Here is an 18,225-nt window from a genome sequence, read left to right as displayed (position 1 = left end):
AAGAATTATATCTATAAAAAATTTTAAAAATTGAATGTTCAAGAATTTTCAATATTAAAGATTAATATTTTGATAAAAAATTCGTAGAAAATTAAATAATCACTACAAGAAAAAAGCTAAACAACAACGCTTTTTTGGCGTTGTCGTATGTACTTAAAAAGTGATGTTGTAGATGGTGTTGTAGAAAGTCATATCAAAGACAACGCTTTAAAAGCGTTGTGGTTGGTCACAAAGACAACGCTTTTTAAGCGTTGTCTTTTCGTTCTTAAAAAGCGTTGTTATAGATGCTGTTGTAAAAATGCACATATCAAAGACAACGCTTTAAAAACGTTGTGGTTGGTCACAAAGACAACGCTTTTTAAGCGTTGTCTATTCGTTCTTAAAAAGCGTTGTTAAAGATGCTGTTGTAAAAATGCACATATCAAAGACAACGCTTTAAAAGCGTTGTGGTTGGTCTCAAAGACATTGTTTTTTAAGCGTTGTCTTTTATTACTTAAAACGTTGTCTTTTAAATTTATAAAAATAGTGTTTTTCTAAATAATAGCAAAATTATAAAAATACTCAAAATTTACATATAATTGAATATCCACAACCACAATCATTTTTATAATAAGACTATTTAACAAATAAATAAAACTTTATATTATACAAACAAAATGTATACATATTGATCCACAAATTAAATTTGTATCATACAAGTTATCCTTAACTTCATGACAATAATTTTTCAAACACACAAGTTTTACAAAACCTCATCATTGACTAACCGCTGTTGTTGGTGTCCATCGCATGGAATTGCTTCTTTAAGTCCAGCAATCTCTTCTTCTGAAAGGCTTTCAGCTATCACTCTTAGAGCCATCTTCTTCAACTTGTCATCAGCACACCTGGGTTGTAGGCAATCAAGAAATTTTGTATGAAAACTTTCATACATGTAAATCTCGTACTAAATAATATGTCAATGTTATATATACATGTAATTCATACCGTAAGTGTGTTTATATCGTAACTGACAAGTTTTCTTTATATATTGAACAAAATCAATAGGACAAAAAATCCAATTCCTTGAACAAAAGACCCTTCAACCTACAGAAACACTCAGATATAAGTATATGAACATACGGCTGATTGTGATTTAGGATTATAAAATCAATAGGACAGATGAAAAAAAAAACCTGTCCTAGATCCACGGCAGGACTCAAGCTCTGTCCGCAGTCATATGTAAGGTCTGCTCTCAATATCGTAGTAGTTCCAGTGAGAACATCAATTTCTACCTAGAATGCACACAATTTTCAAAATCAAGAAAACAGACTAGCAATGTGATTACAAGCCAATCATATGAATGATCTACAAAGGAGGTTACCTCGCTTATAGCAGCCCCATAATTTAGATATGATGAAGTATCGTCAGCAACCCAAAATGTACTCGCTGATAAGTTCACATATTGCAAATTTGCCTGTATATTGTAAGGTAACTAGTTCATAATGGATGAAAGGAAGTAACTGCTTTGATTTCCAAAATATAAAAAAGCCCAGGAAATCCCTAAAAGTGAATGCATATAAGCTATCCTGTCCTTCACTTGCATAAGCTAGCTAACACATACAGACTACAGAAATAAGCTTAGCTTCTTGCCAATAAATAAACAGTAGTACATTTGATTAATGACGTAATTACACACCTGGGTAATAAGGGTGTCCCATGAAATTGATCCCATTTGCTCTTCCAAACTTTGCTTAAGAGGCTTTAATCTGCTGACTAGAATAGAGCATGCTAGACGAACTGCTTCGCAGCTTGCTTCAGATTTGGTGCTTCCAGCAGTTAAACCTCCCTGAACCAAACTCAGAGTATCTGCTTGAATGATTCTAACCCTATCCAAAAGATATTTTTTCTCTTCATCCCATAGCTGTTCAAGACCGAATGCAGCCATTTGCTTCACCTTTGTCCACAGTCCCTGGCCTATTTCAATTCCTCCGACTTCAACAACAATTGAACCATCATTTAGAATGGATACTTTCCCTGGTGTTGGCATTGGTTCCACTTCATATACAATTGGTACCCAAGAAATCCCTCGTTTTTTCCATTTGTTGCAACTATTGAAATGCAATACCATTTCAAGACGATTGAAGTAGCTTGCAGATGTAAACAACTCATCAACTATAGCAGGTAAAGTATATTCCGGAGCTTCTCCACTGCTACTTCCATAAAAAAACTTCAGGCTTTCATATGTATGCAAATTTCTTTTTCTCACAACATCGACATCCAAGGACAGGAAAGATGCTACACGCTCAATAATAGCTTCAGCAATGTAAGATCCCTGTACCTGCCCTGGTGCTCGCATCGATGATTTACTTGTAAGATTCGTCTTGCATAGTTTAATATCAAAAGCGAGAGCACCCCAGTTGTATTTTTTTAGACAAGTTATAATGGCATGTGAAATAAGTGGACTATAATCCTCTGATATGCCTGCATTTACCAACAAATTCAAGTACAAGGCCGTAATCTTTCCATCGGATTTAAAACCCACAGAATAGGTTATTTTCATTGGATGCCTTCCTCCTACCATTACCATATCCGTGCTACGATCAAGGTACATCTTTATTGGATGACGCAACTTAAAGGCTGTGAGAGCACATGCTGTTGCAATCTGTGAGCATCAGGGAAAAACCATAGTCTAACGGTTTATTAGCTAAATCATAAACATTCCAAAGCCAGAGAGGGAGAGATAGAGAATGACATCACACATTATTATTTTGTCTAAAATGTAGCAAAATGATATGATTGAACGATTTTGAGATTTTGAGACATTTTGACTGGATGTACAATGGGCTAAAAATATAAATTACATCTATCAACAAGAAAAATCACAAGTAACTGCAATAAGGGATGACTTCTTTAAAAATTTTAACATGATTTACCAAACCAATATAAACTAATTCTTTTATTGAGCATAACTTCATTACATACTGCCAAGTTTGATATTTTTTATTTCATGTAAGAATTCCATAACTCAACTTTGTTTCAATAATAGAGAAAGTTAACTAAGGAACTGGTTAAGAAATCCAAACATTGGTAGCAAAAATAAATATTAAGAACATCATGAAACAAGTTCCTACCATTAATATTTTTCTAAGGGATCCCCTATAATGATGCTAGTTTATGTGCTATGCAAAGAGTTCTGTAATCTGTATTCTACACTTATTATGCACTTCATACCGTAAGTGTGTTTATATATTGATGTTTGACCTGTCTTTATTGGATTTTGCGGCCCCGGTCTTCTTGTAGCCAGGCACAATGTAATACTTGATGTTGACTCTACCTTTGCAGTTGTTTCGGCTTGAGGAGTGGCAAAGAATGGTGGAGTAGAGGATGGATTTCAGGTATTCATCCGTGCCATCGAGGAAATGACTCTAGTAGGTGACTAGCATGTTGACCAGGGCATGCTTTGAGAAGATGACTTGTTTCAGAAGCTTTTTAGATCAAAGATACGAAGTGCATTGTTATAAAACTAGATGCACGAACACTTGCTTATACGGTTCTTGAAATAAAATACATTCGTAACCGTCACTAGCCGAAGCTCAATAAGGAAAATTCACGGTAAATGTGCATAGTATACCTCAGATACTGCAGATGATAGGGAAGGCCAGAAGACAGTTTGACGCAAATATTGAGATTGCCCAAGCCAATCCATGGTACTAATCCTGACAGCTCCTCCAAATCGCACTGACTTGATTGTGTCCACCCATCCTTGTTCATCAGCTTGGAACCTTTGAAATGAAAGTTGCATTGGGTACATGGAAAAAACAACAAAAGGGAGGATAAATGATAGCCACCAACCTAATTGTTCACAAATATCTGTATAAGTTATTAAGGGTGTTCATAGAAGTTGATCCTTTAGCCGTGTCTGTTAGATGGTCAAATCTAGGCGCCAACTCAAAAATGTTGGCGTCCAAGTGTTAGTGTTCAACTACTTGATTTTCTTCATCTTTGAATTGTTAAATACATAGGGTATTTATAGGGAATACTCAAGATGTATCTAAATAAATACATGAACCAATATTAAATGACATACATTCATCATCCAAAGAGTCATTCATGAATCCTCCAATATTCATGCTCCAGATGACCATACATTAGATTATAAGTCCAATTAATTTGATTGCAAGGTTGTAAACAGTCCTTGAGGGCTATTGATAGTGATTCCAGTACGTACTGGAAAATAATGGAACAAACCTATGAAACAGCTATCAAGGGATTCACTTCAACTTTCCTAAACCAAAGAAGAAACAGATGGATTACAAAAGAAAACAATTTGCACCATCAAACTGAAACTTATAATAAGCCTTAATAAATTAATGAAAAAAGAATTGTTTAGAAGTTCACTGAGAAACATATGAAAATACAACAAATGCAACTGCAAAAAAAAAATAAAAAACTAGTATCCAATTAACTTTTTTTATACTTTCAGATCAAAAGGTCAAATTTATATACTTTGGTTCATGTTCAAGCAAGAGGATAACAATCTCATCGACAGTTAGTATTTCCTTTTAATATAGAACACTAAAAAGAAGGAATATCAATGATGAAACAAACCTGAAAATACGAGCTACTGAGGCAGCGAGCAATCTGCTTGAACAAGGTAATCATGCAGCGTTGGAACTCTGTCGTGAGCATCAAAGACCAAATATTACCAAATATTAAGATCACTGACAAACCAAATAATACCTTATTTTTAATAGCTATCTAGAGGATCTGGCTTTTTGACTTGAAGCTGGTTCAAAGAAGACAAATCAAATATACAAATACTAAGATGAAAGCATAATGAAGTAGTTAACTTTTTCTACTTTACCTGATTATAAGATCTACAGCTTCTTGCTCAGTATTTTGCTGCACGAGTAATTATTAGAAAAACAAACCCAATAGTGGAACAAAAGCTAGATAAAGAAACTAGATAATTTACACTGACAGAACTTTACAGAATAACATATAATACAGTGCTTTGTACTTGCATATTAATCTAGAAAACATCCTTTCACCTAAGTGACAATTTTTCCAAAACATCATCATTCACAAAACATCATCATTCACTAAAAATTTTCACAAGTTTTTAAACTTCAGTGACAACTTTTCTTTGGGGTCAACTGCTCAAGGTCGATCTGGTAACTATGCACTGCATCAAAAAAATTGGCATTAACTATGATTCCATTACCAAAAAAAACCACCATTCCATGAACTTAAATCTAAATAGAATTATGGCAACTATCATTCCATACCTATTCATAAATATGATCTTGTATGCACTCCGCCAACTCGGACCGAACCTCATCAATTTGTTCACGAGAGTACCCTATTTTTGTGAACTGTGAGCATACACAATTTATGTTAATGGAAAAAATAATCAACACTGATCACTTTGCAATTTTAAATAGTTTATGTCAAATAATTTGAGATAAGCTAAATAATGTTACTATTGATTGCAGCGAATCTCTCTCAATAGTCTCAACTTCTTCAATAATTTCTCTCATAAATCGCATCACAAAAAAACCACATTGTTTCGCAGGAGAGGAGATTGAGGAGCCTATATATAGTAATTAGAGTCAAATTGTTAATGAAAATTATACACATTACAATATATGTTAAACAAAAGTACACATACCTTAACTACTTCCCACTTAACATTTTTCCTACCTTTCCTTCCCTTGGTTGAATTAAACAATTTTAAGGCCCTTCATACGTTAAGAATATTTGTTAAATAAGATTTTTATTATAATAAATATTTACTAAAAGAAATCTGAACTCACATTTTCATTACGTATTTTGAATCATCATCGCGAATGCGGCAACTTAGGGAATCCAGCAGGTAAATAGCATCCTTGTAAGGTTCAATAACACTAAGATTCCAATGGAAATTAACTAGGCAAATACATAGGATTATACCGATTACGATCCAATGTATGAAGGGCCAAAATTGCATTGATTCCAATGCAGCAACCAAAATTGCATTGATATAGATTAATTAACCTTAATTGCAATTTTAATTTGCTACAAAAATTTGATTCAACAATCATCAGATCTTCACCTGGCTAGGCTACCAATATCTAATCCCATCGGATTTCATCCTAAAAAAATAGAACCATTACTTATCAACCGATATCGATTAAATCGGCTCATCTAATCTGCATCTACCTTAAAAGATATTCTAATTAATGAAAATATTTATGTATTAATTGCTAGTGATATCAGAACACCTGAGATTCTCAAGGACTTGATGAACAGGCCAGAGGTATAAATAATCATAGAATTATATCGTGGATTAAAAATGCCTTTTCTCTAATATCATACAGCTAACCAACTTCAATACATACTACCAAAGAAGCATAGGACTTTCATTCAATTATGTATAATCAAACAAATTTCCTTTAAAATTTTATAAGTTAAAAATGGATGTTATGCATTTGCAATAGCAATCAGAGAAATCCGTGTTAAAATTTCACTCTCAATATTAATTGATAAAAAAAAATGCTGCATTTAACATCACTAAGTATATTTAACCGCATATTAACTATGGAAACAAAATCCATAATTATTTTACCGGTATCAAGTAGTCCATTAGCTCTTATGGTACTAGAGTGTAGACCCTTGATACAAATATTTAGAAAAATCTCCACTAATTCAATTCTGGATGGTCCTATATGATGTACTTTTATAAGTAAACTAAGTTTCAAATAAAGAACAAACATCATAGGAACATAAATCACTAAACTAACAAGCATTACATGGAATTAAACTAAAGAAAATGTATCAACTAAAATCTATATAATGGAAGAGACATTTAATCAAACACTTGATGGGCATGAGTCAATGAAATCATAATGTGTACAAATTGAAACATAGGATGTGTACACTTGATGGGCTGAACGAGAATATTAAGATCCAAAGAAGCCGATTACGATGAGATCTTCATAATTAAACTTAAAAATTGATTTGCAGCTTGAATCATCAAGGCCACGATGCTTAATGTTCTTTGGAAATGGTGGTAGAAAGTAGTGTTCAGCAGCCCTTGCTTTCGAGATAAGATACAGACAATTCTCAGAAAGTAACAAAAACACTCACCGTTCAGCTTGTATCTGGCATCTAAGCTAAAGTTTTCAGTGGACCTTTTGCAAGTGAGTAAGAGTAATAAAATTAACTCGGACGAACTTTTGATCTGCTTTAATGCATCACCCGGGCTCTCCTTCCAGGGGGAAAAAAATGGCTTGAACTAATTCCCCCTCTTGCTCCAGCTACATATATATAACTGCAAAACCAGTGAAGTGTCATGCACAGGTTTCAAAATCAAGTCTAGGACTGTGCCTTCATTCATGTGATGCTGCTTCACCTTTTTACCAGGTAAACATAAAAATGCTCTGCTAAAAAAGATCAACACATGCTCTGATAAGCAAGCACTTCGCATACTGTTAGCAAACCTGAAGAATATCACGGACAGAAAAGTTAATGCATATAACTTTCTGAATACAGACCAACAACGTTACAATCTGCGATCTTACTGAAAGCTCAATGACACTCTAGTTTTATATATATATATATATATATATATATATATATATATATCCCATGCAGAGGTGGGTACTGAATTAGAAATTAAAGCATCAGTCAATGGAGAAACAGATCATAGGAATCAGGGGAGGGGGAAAATTGATGCAGTATGAATCCGGCAAAATGGCTAGTTCAGAAAATAATCAAAAATAAACAAAATCTTATTCTAGAGGGATGGAAGAAATTTTACCTTTCTTTCTTCCGTTCCTCCTACTCTCGAATCTGCTCTGCGAGGAAGGAACTAAGATCGAAGGGTTCAGAGGAGTTGAGGAGCCGTGAGAAGATTAGGAAGGGTAAGCTGACTTTGATTGAGGAGATGGGGAAATGCGAGATTAGGGATCTCGACTTGGAGGAGTTGGGCCGGCGTGAGGAGTTTTGCGTGAGGAGTTTGGGTCGAGATTAGGGTTCAGAGGAGATCACGCGGCAAGGAGAGGAGAAGGCGCTCGTGGAGAGGAGAAGGCGCTCGTGGAGAGGAGTGGAGAGGAGAAGGCGCTCGTGGAGAGGAGAAGGAGAGGAGAAGGCACTCGTGGAGAGGAGAAGGAGAGGAGAAGGCACTCGTGGAGAGGAGTGGAGAGGAGAACTCGTGGAGAGGAGTGGTGAGGAGAAGGCGCGCGCGCATTGAGGGTTTAGAGTTTAGCAAAGCGAGGGCTGCGAATTTATTTTAAGTGAGTTTAGGGGAAACATACACAACACTTTAAAAAATGTTTTTTAAAAAAATGTTGTCTTTGACCATAAACAACAACACTAAAGACAACACTTCATTAAAAATCGTTGTCTTTAGTAAAAAGTAAATACCATAGACAACGCTTTTCACTAAAAGCGTTGTAAAACAAAGAACAACAACGTTTTTATTAAAAAGCGTTGTCTATTGGGTGTTGTTGAATGCAAAAATTCTTGTAGTGAATAGTAAAAAAATTTGAAGATATTTCCTTTGATAGAGAACATAATATGTTATCAAAAAATAAATTCAAAAATAACTCTAGGAAATAATTTTAATTTTAAAGATATAATTTTTGTTAAAAAAATTATAAAAGATAATATATCAGTCAAAAAAATTTAAAAAATTTCTTATATATAAGTAATAAAATACTTTTTGAGAGAAAAATTCTGATTTAATTAATTTCAAGGTGAAAGTAATCAAAAAAATTTTGAAAAAAATTGACCCTTTTAAGCATGAAAATAAACCATTAAGTAAAATTAAAATTATCTCATGCATGAAAAATTAACATAAGGATGATTTTAGAATCCAATATATAATCCTACCTACTAGATTAATTAGATACTTTCTAGGAATAAGTTTTCTTGTTATTTTTTTATTTTGACTCTTGTGATATTTGAAATACCAATTTAGCCCTTGATAATTCCTATAAATATGAAATTGATTCTTTCCAAATTTTTCTATTTGTTCCCTTAATTTTTCATTTTCAATTTTTAACTTGTCGAAATTTTCTAATCGAGAAAATTTTGCTAAAGTTATTTTTAATTCTACATTTTCTTTTTTAAATTTATCATTTTCAATTTCTAACTGACAAGAATTTTTTGAAAGTATTTTTATAAACTTATATAATTTATCAAGAGTGCAAATCGTACCTGACTTACCTTGTCAATCTCGTTATCTGATGCTCCCCCTATATTGTTGCTTCCTTCTAAAGTGGCTCCCTCTTCGTCGATGCTCATTTCGGATGAGCTCGCTTCGTCATTTTCTTGGAGACTTGCCATCAGTGCAAGTCCAACATAGGCTTCGATTTTTGATTCTGATGATGACATTCCTGTTGGTGCAATCGACCTAGGTTTTGATCGGTACGATCATAGTTTTGATGTGTGTGTCAAAGAGTTTAAGTTAGGTTCACCCTTGTATTTGATATGTGTATTTGAGTTGTACAGGTTTGTAGGATACACATACGACTCAGGTTGATGGCTTCGGGTCCGATGAAGGATGAAGCATCCGAGAGACCATGGATAAGGCAGCGAGGACAAGGGCCGAGGGAAGCGACTTCGAGGCATACGCGAAGGATGACATTGGGGACGAGCCGCGGGCTTGAATGCATCCGAGGGATGAGAGTCAAAAAAAGTAGACTTGAAGGCAAGAGGTTAAAGCTACAAAGGAAGTGTCAAATGAGTCGTAAGGGTGAGGGTACGAGTGCATGAGAAATTGTACTCGGAGTAAAATCCTAGTTTTAGGGTTTTACTATAGAAATACTGTAGCAGTACTGTAGCAGTATTGTAGCAGTCGACTGCATGTTTTAGCAGTCGATTGGTGCAGTCAAGCGTGCAGTCGACTGGGTGCGAACAGAATGGTTCTGTTCGTTCGGCCAGTGTGGATCAGTCGACTGCATATTTTAGCAGTCGACTGCACCAGTCAATTGCATGTTTTATCAGTCAGTTGGTAAATGACCATTGGCATACTGTTGGTTCTGCGAAGTAGCCGTTGGCTACCTCCAACGGTAACACCAGTCGACTGATGGTTTTGCCAGTCGACTAGTGCCGAGATGAGTTGATATGATGATCAACTCTCTCCTCTTATTTATAGGAAGCTTTGGGGCTTGAAGGAGGTTACTCATGCTTGTTGAATAACTCCTAGTCCTTGTCCAAAGCTTCCAAGCCATATTCTCTTCCTCCTAAACCGAAGTTCATCTTGTAAGAGGAAGAGAGCCTTGTGAGAGGTTTGCTCCACCGAGAAGGAGTAAAAGCTAGCCGGAGATTGCCGGGGATTGATCCACCGAATGATCAAGGGTTCGTCCACCTCAAGGACACGCTGTGGAGTAAGAGCAAGCAATCTCCGAACCACGTAAACGATTTGTGTTAGTGTTTGCTCTTACTTGTTTATTTTCATTGCTTTAGTTTTCGTATTCCGCTTGCATAACTAACCTTGTAGAGAAGAATCGAATTGGGGGTGACCTAGCTATCCAACCCCCTTTAAGCCGGCCAACGATCCTCTTATAAGTGGTATCAGAGTGAGGACGCCCTTCAATGGACTAATCGCCGAGAAGAGCACTTCATCAAAATGGTCGACTCAAACATTTATCCACCCAAATTCGAAGGGGACTTCTCTTGGTGGTAGAAGAGAATGGAGGTATTTTTTGAAGCCGATTTTGACATAATGCTAATCATGGAAAATGGTTTTGAAGTGCCTAGGGATCACGACAATAAGATACTTGAGAAAACAAGGTGGAGCAAGAAACAAAGGGAAGAACATTTAGCGAATTCTAAAGTCATACATCATCTACACAATGTTCTTCCCCAACAAGAAATAACAAGGGTTGGAAACTACTCAAGCGCCAAGGAATTATGGGAAAAGCTAGTAGAGCTTCATGAAGGGACATCGGAAGCAAAATTGACAAAAAGAGACTGTTGGTGCAACCTTAGGTCATAGTTGACCTGGTTGACCTGACTCGAGTTGACCTGACTCGAGTTGTGTTTTGATGTTTGACGATGTTTGACGAGAAGAGAGTTGTATTCTTGATGTTTGACAAGAATAGGTGTTTGGGAGATTGTAGGTGCAACCTTAGGTCAAGGTTGACCTGGTTGACCTGATTCGGGAAAAGTCCAAGCAGGGAGCTTGGCACGCGAAAAGTCCAAGTATGGAGACTTGGCACTGGAAAAGTCCAAGTACGGAGACTTGGCACGGGGAAAAGTCCAAGCAGGTAGCTTGGCACGCGGAAAGTCCAAGTATGGAGACTTGGCACGGGGAAAGTCCAAACAGGGAGTTTGGCACGGGGAAAAGTCCTGGTGAGTGAAGCCAGGCAGTCGGAGAAGTCCTGGTGAGTGAAGCCGGGAAATCCTGGTGAGTGAAGCCAGGTGAAAATCCTAGTGAGTGAAGCTAGGTGAAAGTGGAAGTCCTGGTGAGTGAAGCCAGGCATTCGGGAAAGTCCTGGTGAGTGAAGCCAGGCAGTTTGGAAGTCCTGGTGAGTGAAGCCAGGCAGATTGGAAATCCTGGTGAGTGAAGCCAGGTGAAAACCCTAGTGAGTGAAGCTAGGTGAAAGTCCTGGTGAGTGAAGCCGGGCAAGGGAAAATCCAGATGGATCAAGGGTGATCAGGACATCTGGTGTTGAGAAGGTCAAGTAGGTCAAGGGAGTGACCGGATACTTGACACAAAGAGGAAAGTCCAAGTGGGTCAAAGGGATTGACCGGACACTTGGTAGGGAGTCTTAGCAGGTCAAGGGAGTGACCGGATGCTAAGCATGATGTACCAACAGGTCAAGGTTGACCGGATGTTGGTTTGGGAGACTTGAGACTTGGTTTGGGCAAAAATCAAGCTCTGGATCGGTCACCAGACCGATCGATGATGCTATGTATTTGATCGGTCTGGCGACCGATCGGATAACAAACGAAGGCACGCATCGATTACGTGAGCTTCGATCGGTGCGGGGACCGATCGATGGAGCTGATCGATGCGCAAGACCGATCAGCGATATCTGATCGATGCGTGACGATCTTGAGGAGTGCGAGGAACCGCACTCAATAAGCCCTGATCGGTCAGCAGACCGATCAGGCCATACCCTGATTGGTCCCCACGACCGATCAGAGCACGATCAGTAGCTAGCGGAGTTCGGGAGAAAGCGCTGATCGATCTGTGGACCGATCAGGCACACTCCTGATCGGTCTGTGGACCGATCAGGGCACTAGCCGTTGCGACGCAACGGCTATATTCCTTCGTGTTTTTCTTCGCAGGTATAAAAGAAGCTACAGGGCTTCGTTGCTGCAACTGCTTCCTTCTTAGAACTTCTGTTCTTGTGCTCTAGAGCTTCTGCTCTTACCTACTATCAGAGCTTTGCTGAGCTCCTCGCAGCTTAAGCTTCGCGTCTCGTCAGGTTCTGTCTCGTCAGCTGCTGCTTCATCACTCCAGTCAACAAGAAAGGCAAGCAAGTGTTTCATATTGTCTTTTGCTTTCTTGTATCTGTTGTACTCCTATCTTGCTTGTGCAAGAAACATTGTGGCGAGGTTTCTCCACCCAGAAGGAGTATATTGTATTAGCCGGTTCTCCGGGGACTCATCCACCGACGGATTGGTAGGCTTCGTCCACCTTACGGACACGCCGAGGAGTAGGAGTTCATCTCCGAACCTCGTTACATCCATCGAGTTTGAGGTTTAATCTTCTCACCGTTTCCTTTCTACTGTTTTATTTCCGCTGCTAACTCGATTTGTAGAAAGAAAGCAAATTTGGGGTCGGCTATTCACACCCCCCTCTCTAGCTTCCGTACGAAGGATCCTAACAAGTGGTATCAGAGCGAGGCGCGCTCTTCGTCGGATTAACACCCGTGGGAGCACAAGCTAGAGAATGGATCGACTCGGAGAAGACATTACGTTTCCACCCTTCTACGAGTGCTGCGACTTCGCGTATTGGAAGGTAAGAATGAGGTATTTTCTTATGTCTAACCTTGAAAATTGGAGTTGTGTTCAATTAGGTTTCAAGCCTCCGATGGACAAGAAAGGAGAAACCCTAGAGAAGAAGGAGTGGACCAAGGAGCAAATCCACCAATCAACCATCAATGATGAGGTAACGAAAATCATTGAATTCTCTTTACCTAATGATGTTATGTGTAGGATAGGTGGATATAACGATGCCAAGGAGTTGTGGAATAACTTGGCAAAGTTCCATGAGGAGAACTCCACTTCAAGTCATGAAGAGGAGTCAAGTGAGCCAAGGAGTTCACATCATGAAGGAATGGATTTAGAAGTTGAGGGCCACTCAACATCTAAAGAAGAAGAGGAGAGTTCTTCTTCAAGCTCGGAGTAAGAAGAAGAAGCTTCTACCTCCAGAAGGGATGAAGGAGAGAGCGTTCATCCATCCTCAAACCTAGGTAACTCAAGCATTTTAATTTCTAGCAAATTACACATAATGTGCTTTGAGTGTAGGGAATTTGGGCACTACAAGAGTAAGTGTCCAAAGAGGGTTAGGAAGTCTCCACCGGCGCCAAAGGTCAAGAAAGCCGGAGTCCCAATATGCAAAGGCAAAGAGCACGTGGTGTGCTTTCAATGCAAGCGAAGGGGACATTATCGGAGTCAATGTCCGAGGGGGAGGCAATCTCACAAGGACAAGAGACCGAGCACGTCGATAGGGGGAGCTAAGGCAAACCCTAAGGTAACATTTAAGGCACATTCTTGCAATAATAATAAGACTCATGCTAGTAGTTTTATTGCAATTGTCAAGAATGATAAGCATGATAATCTTAGGAATCAATATATGTGCTTAGGTGCCAAACATGTGAGCTTAGATAAGGATAACACTAGGAAAGCCAACCCTAGAATTAACTCATCTAAGGCTAAGGAAAACCTAGGTAGGAATCCCAAATCAACTAGACACATGCCTAGGAATGCCTCAAAGAACAATGACAAATTAAAACTTGAGGTATTAGAGAAGGAGAATCAAGTCTTGAGGTCAAGACTTGATACTTTGGAAAAGGCTCTTAAGAACTTGGAGAAATCATCTCTAGGGTTTAAGGGTCAAAAACCAATGTCCAAGGACAAGAAAGGTTTGGGTCACAAACCTAAGTCCCAAGTGGTCAAGCCCACTTATCATAATGTTCCATTCGATTATGGAACAAAATCTAGGGCTAGGAAGACCATCACCAAGGTCACAAGGGGAGTCACCCCTAGAGTTGATCTTGATGAGTCCCAAATGACCAAGGCTTTAAAGCCTAAGAGGGTCATTAGGAGGGTTGCTAGGGAAGTTATCCCTAGTGAATATTTAGTGAACCCAATGAGCTCAAATAGGTATTGGGTTCCTAGGAGCATCTTCTCTACCCCATAGATGGGTTAGAGAGTGTCAACTCCGATTAGAAGGGTAGTTAACTCAACTTTGAGGAAATTGACGCTCAAGGAGCATTTTCAAGGTTTTTGGGAACCTTTGAAAATGAAATGGAATATTTACTCCTTGGAAGAGTAAAATGTGCCGTCATGGAAAATGATGATGTTAATTTCAATTGGCACAATTTGGGAAAATCTAGAGAACTCTTGAGGAAAAATGAAACATGCCAAGATTTGAGGATAAATTTGATCTTTAAGTGGCATGAATGAATCTAGAGTTCAAGAAGTGTCAAAATTAGGATTTTGGCATATTAGGGCAATCAAGGGTTAAAGCTTAAGTATTAGCTAAGGCTAAAGATACTTAGATAGGTAATCTAGGTATGTCTTATTCATGCTAAATTTTGCCATGATTGTTTGCCCTCACATGTCATGGCATCATATTTAAGTTTATCTTTTGAAATGTCATGATAATGCTTAGGTTAGTTTTATGTCATGTTTATTTAAGTTCCAAACTTTATGCCATGACATCATGACATTGGCACATGCTTCTATTTATGATATTATTTCATGTCATGTCATCATCTCTTACATTAATGATCAATTTAAATTGATTTAAGGATAGAAACACAATTTGATATTGAGATCAAATTGGTGTTTAGAAAATGCATGAGAACTTAGCCTAAGATGACCTAAACCCATATCTCACATCAAAATTGACTTGGATGTGTTTGATACACTTTAGATGTGTGTGAGATATTAGGATCATGAGTTAGGATCAAGATGCATAGTTCTTGTACCTAGATGAGCCTAATTCAAGAAATTGAGGATCATAGGGAAAGCCTATGTACAAGTCATGTACATTTAGCCCTAAGATTGTGGTCCTAAATTAAAGGGTTAAAAATCATTTCAAAATTGATTTGAGAAACCTTGATGAAGCCATTCTAGTGATAGCATTCATCATTGAACATTGTGATACAAAGTTTACTTAACTTTGAACTATTTCAAAGTCTTTTGAACTTTGTATCAAGATTGAAAAATGGAAGTTATTTTCATAGAAAACTATTTTTCCTTGACAGTATATGGTATGAGGAATGTATCCTCAAAATTTCACAATTTTTTGAATTTTCTAGAATTTGTTGTGAGTTTCTGAATTTCGGGAGAGAAGAAATCAGAAACCGCCTGATCTGAACTTGGATCGGTCACTGGACCGATCCAGGGAAGGCTGGATCGGTCTGAGGACCGATCCAGAGGGGTCCTGATCGGTCCGGTGACCGATCAGGAGTGCTGAATTTGCTGAATTTCGACTGTGGTCTGAAATTTCAGCTGTGGGAGTTGAGTTTCGGGTTTCTAAAGGTTTGAAACTCTCCAAGACATTGTTGGTGCAATGGTCAAGGGGGAGTTGACTTTTAGGGGGAGTTTTTAAGACTTTTGAGGATCAGTGATATGGGATTGTCACTAAGTTGAGTGTTGAGTTTAGTATCAAGGGGGAAATTAAGGGTTTCAATGAAAGGTATGGGACTTTCATTAGGAAGAAACTCTTGACCTTGATTCCCTCTTTTTGATGTGTGTCAAAAAGGGGGAGAGATGTCCCAAGGGGGAGAGTGTAGGTTTTGGAAGAATGTTCAAGGAAGAACATTGGAAAACCTAAGTTAGGTTATCGAGTTAACCTAACTTGATTTTGGATTTTGTCAAACATCAAAAAGGGGGAGATTGTTGGTGCAACCTTAGGTCATAGTTGACCTGGTTGACCTGACTCGAGTTGACCTGACTCGAGTTGTGTTTTGATGTTTGACGATGTTTGACGAGAAGAGAGTTGTATTCTTAATGTTTGACAAGAATAGGTGTTTGGGAGATTGTAGGTGCAACCTTAGGTCAAGGTTGACCTGGTTGACCTGATTCGGGAAAAGTCCAAGCAGGGAGCTTGGCACGCGAAAAGTCCAAGTATGGAGACTTGGCACTGGAAAAGTCCAAGTACGGAGACTTGGCACGGGGAAAAGTCCAAGCAGGTAGCTTGGCACGCGGAAAGTCCAAGTATGGAGACTTGGCACGGGGAAAGTCCAAACAGGGAGTTTGGCACGGGGAAAAGTCCTGGTGAGTGAAGCCAGGCAGTCGGAGAAGTCCTGGTGAGTGAAGCCAGGCAGTCGGGAAATCCTGGTGAGTGAAGCCAGGTGAAAATCCTAGTGAGTGAAGCTAGGTGAAAGTGGAAGTCCTGGTGAGTGAAGCCAGACATTCGGGAAAGTCCTGGTGAAGCCAGGCAGTTTGAAAGTCCTGGTAAGTAAAGCCAGGCAGATTGGAAATCCTGGTGAGTGAAGCCAGGTGAAAACCCTAGTGAGTGAAGCTAGGTGAAAGTCCTGGTGAGTGAAGCCGGGCAAGGGAAAATCCAGATGGATCAAGGGTGATCAGGACATCTAGTGTTGAAAAGGTCAAGTAGGTCAAGGGAGTGACCGGATACTTGACACAAAGAGGAAAGTCCAAGTGGGTCAAAGGGATTGACCGGACACTTGGTAGGGAGTCTTAGCAGGTCAAGGGAGTGACCGGATGCTAAGCATGATGTACCAACAGGTCAAGGTTGACCGGATGTTGGTTTGGGAGACTTGGGACTTGGTTTGGGCAAAAACCAAGCTCTGGATCGGTCACCAGACCGATCCAGTGATACGCTTGTGTATTTGATCGGTCTGCTGACCGATCAGATAACAAACAGAAGGCACGCATCGATTCTGTGAGCTTACTGATCGGTCTGGGGACCGATCAGCATGGAGCCTGATCGGTCTGCAAGACCGATCAGGCGATATCCTGATCGGTCTGCCGACCGATCAGGTGACGATCTTGAGGAGTGCGAGGAACCGCACTCAATAAGCCCTGATCGGTCAGCAGACCGATCAGGCCATACCCTGATTGGTCCCCACGACCGATCAGAGCACGATCAGTAGCTAGCGGAGTTCGGGAGAAAGCGCTGATCGATCTATGGACCGATCAGGCACACTCCTGATCGGTCTGTGGACCGATCAGGGCACTAGCCGTTGCGACGCAACGGCTATATTCCTTCGTGTTTTTCTTCGCAGGTATAAAAGAAGCTACAGGGCTTCGTTGCTGTAGCTGCTTCCTCCTTAGAACTTCTGTTCTTGTGCTCTAGAGCTTCTGCTCTTACCTGCTATCAGAGCTTTGCTGAGCTCCTCGCAGCTGAAGCTTCGCGTGAGCTTCTCGTCAGCTGCTGCTGGTGTGAAGCTGCTGCTTCATCACTCCAGTCAACAAGAAAGGCAAGCAAGTGTTTCATTTCATTTTTTGCTTTCTTGTATCTGTTGTACTCCTATCTTGCTTGTGCAAGAAACATTGTGGCGAGGTTTCTCCACCCAGAAGGAGTATATTGTATTAGCCGGTTCTCCGGGGACTCATCCACCGACGGATTGGTAGGCTTCGTCCACCTTACGGACACGCCGAGAAGTAGGAGTTCATCTCCAAACCTCGTTACATCCATCGAGTTTGAGGTTTGATCTTCTCACCGTTTCCTTTCTACTGTTTTATTTCCGCTGCTAACTCGATTTGTAGAAAGAAAGCGAATTTGGGGTCGGCTATTCACACCCCCCTCTCTAGCCTCCGTACGAAGGATCCTAACAGAGACCTCCTTCGAACTCAACTCAACAATATCAAGCTTGAGAAAGGAGAAAATGTATCAATTTTACATTCTAGAATTAAGAAAATTCTTAATGGACTAACAGGTGTAGGTGAGACACTTTCAAATCGAGACATGATGATGAAAGCCCTAAATGCTTTCCTAAGAACCACAACTTGGAGCTCCATTGTAGATTCATACTACATATCAAAGGACCTAGAGAAATCTTCTCTAGATGAACTCTTCTCAACAATAGAGCTTCACGAAACAAGAGTTGA

At 39.2% G+C, this 18,225-nt stretch overlaps 1 protein-coding gene across 1 annotated transcript; it reads right to left on the bottom strand.

Annotated features, from left to right (window-relative positions):
* Positions 1-1,020: 1,020 nt before the first annotated feature.
* On the bottom strand, positions 1,021-9,357 carry LOC122044259 (indole-3-acetaldehyde oxidase-like). The gene is made up of 5 exons (XM_042604776.1): positions 9,190-9,357; positions 1,676-2,641; positions 1,361-1,453; positions 1,173-1,271; positions 1,021-1,083 (listed from the first exon to the last, which is right to left on the bottom strand). Exons 1-5 carry the CDS (start codon positions 9,355-9,357, stop codon positions 1,021-1,023), a joined length of 1,389 nt encoding a protein of 462 aa, XP_042460710.1.
* Positions 9,358-18,225: the final 8,868 nt, after the last annotated feature.

The sequence above is a fragment of the Zingiber officinale genome, chromosome 2A, assembly GCF_018446385.1.
Source record: "Zingiber officinale cultivar Zhangliang chromosome 2A, Zo_v1.1, whole genome shotgun sequence".
Lineage (NCBI taxonomy): Eukaryota > Viridiplantae > Streptophyta > Magnoliopsida > Zingiberales > Zingiberaceae > Zingiber > Zingiber officinale.
This window is presented reverse-complemented; position numbering and strand designations above follow the sequence as displayed.

Bases quoted from the DNA above. Each gene is read 5' to 3' on its own strand.
- LOC122044259 (XM_042604776.1), bottom strand. From the start codon at position 9,357: ATGTCATCATCAGAATCAAAAATCGAAGCCTATGTTGGACTTGCACTG. The intron at 1,454-1,675 runs GTGTGTAATTAC...TACAATATACAG, and splicing joins GGGACACCCTTATTACCCAG to GCAAATTTGCAATATGTGAA. The intron at 1,084-1,172 runs GTTTTTTTTTTC...GTGTTTCTGTAG, and splicing joins CTGCCGTGGATCTAGGACAG to GTTGAAGGGTCTTTTGTTCA.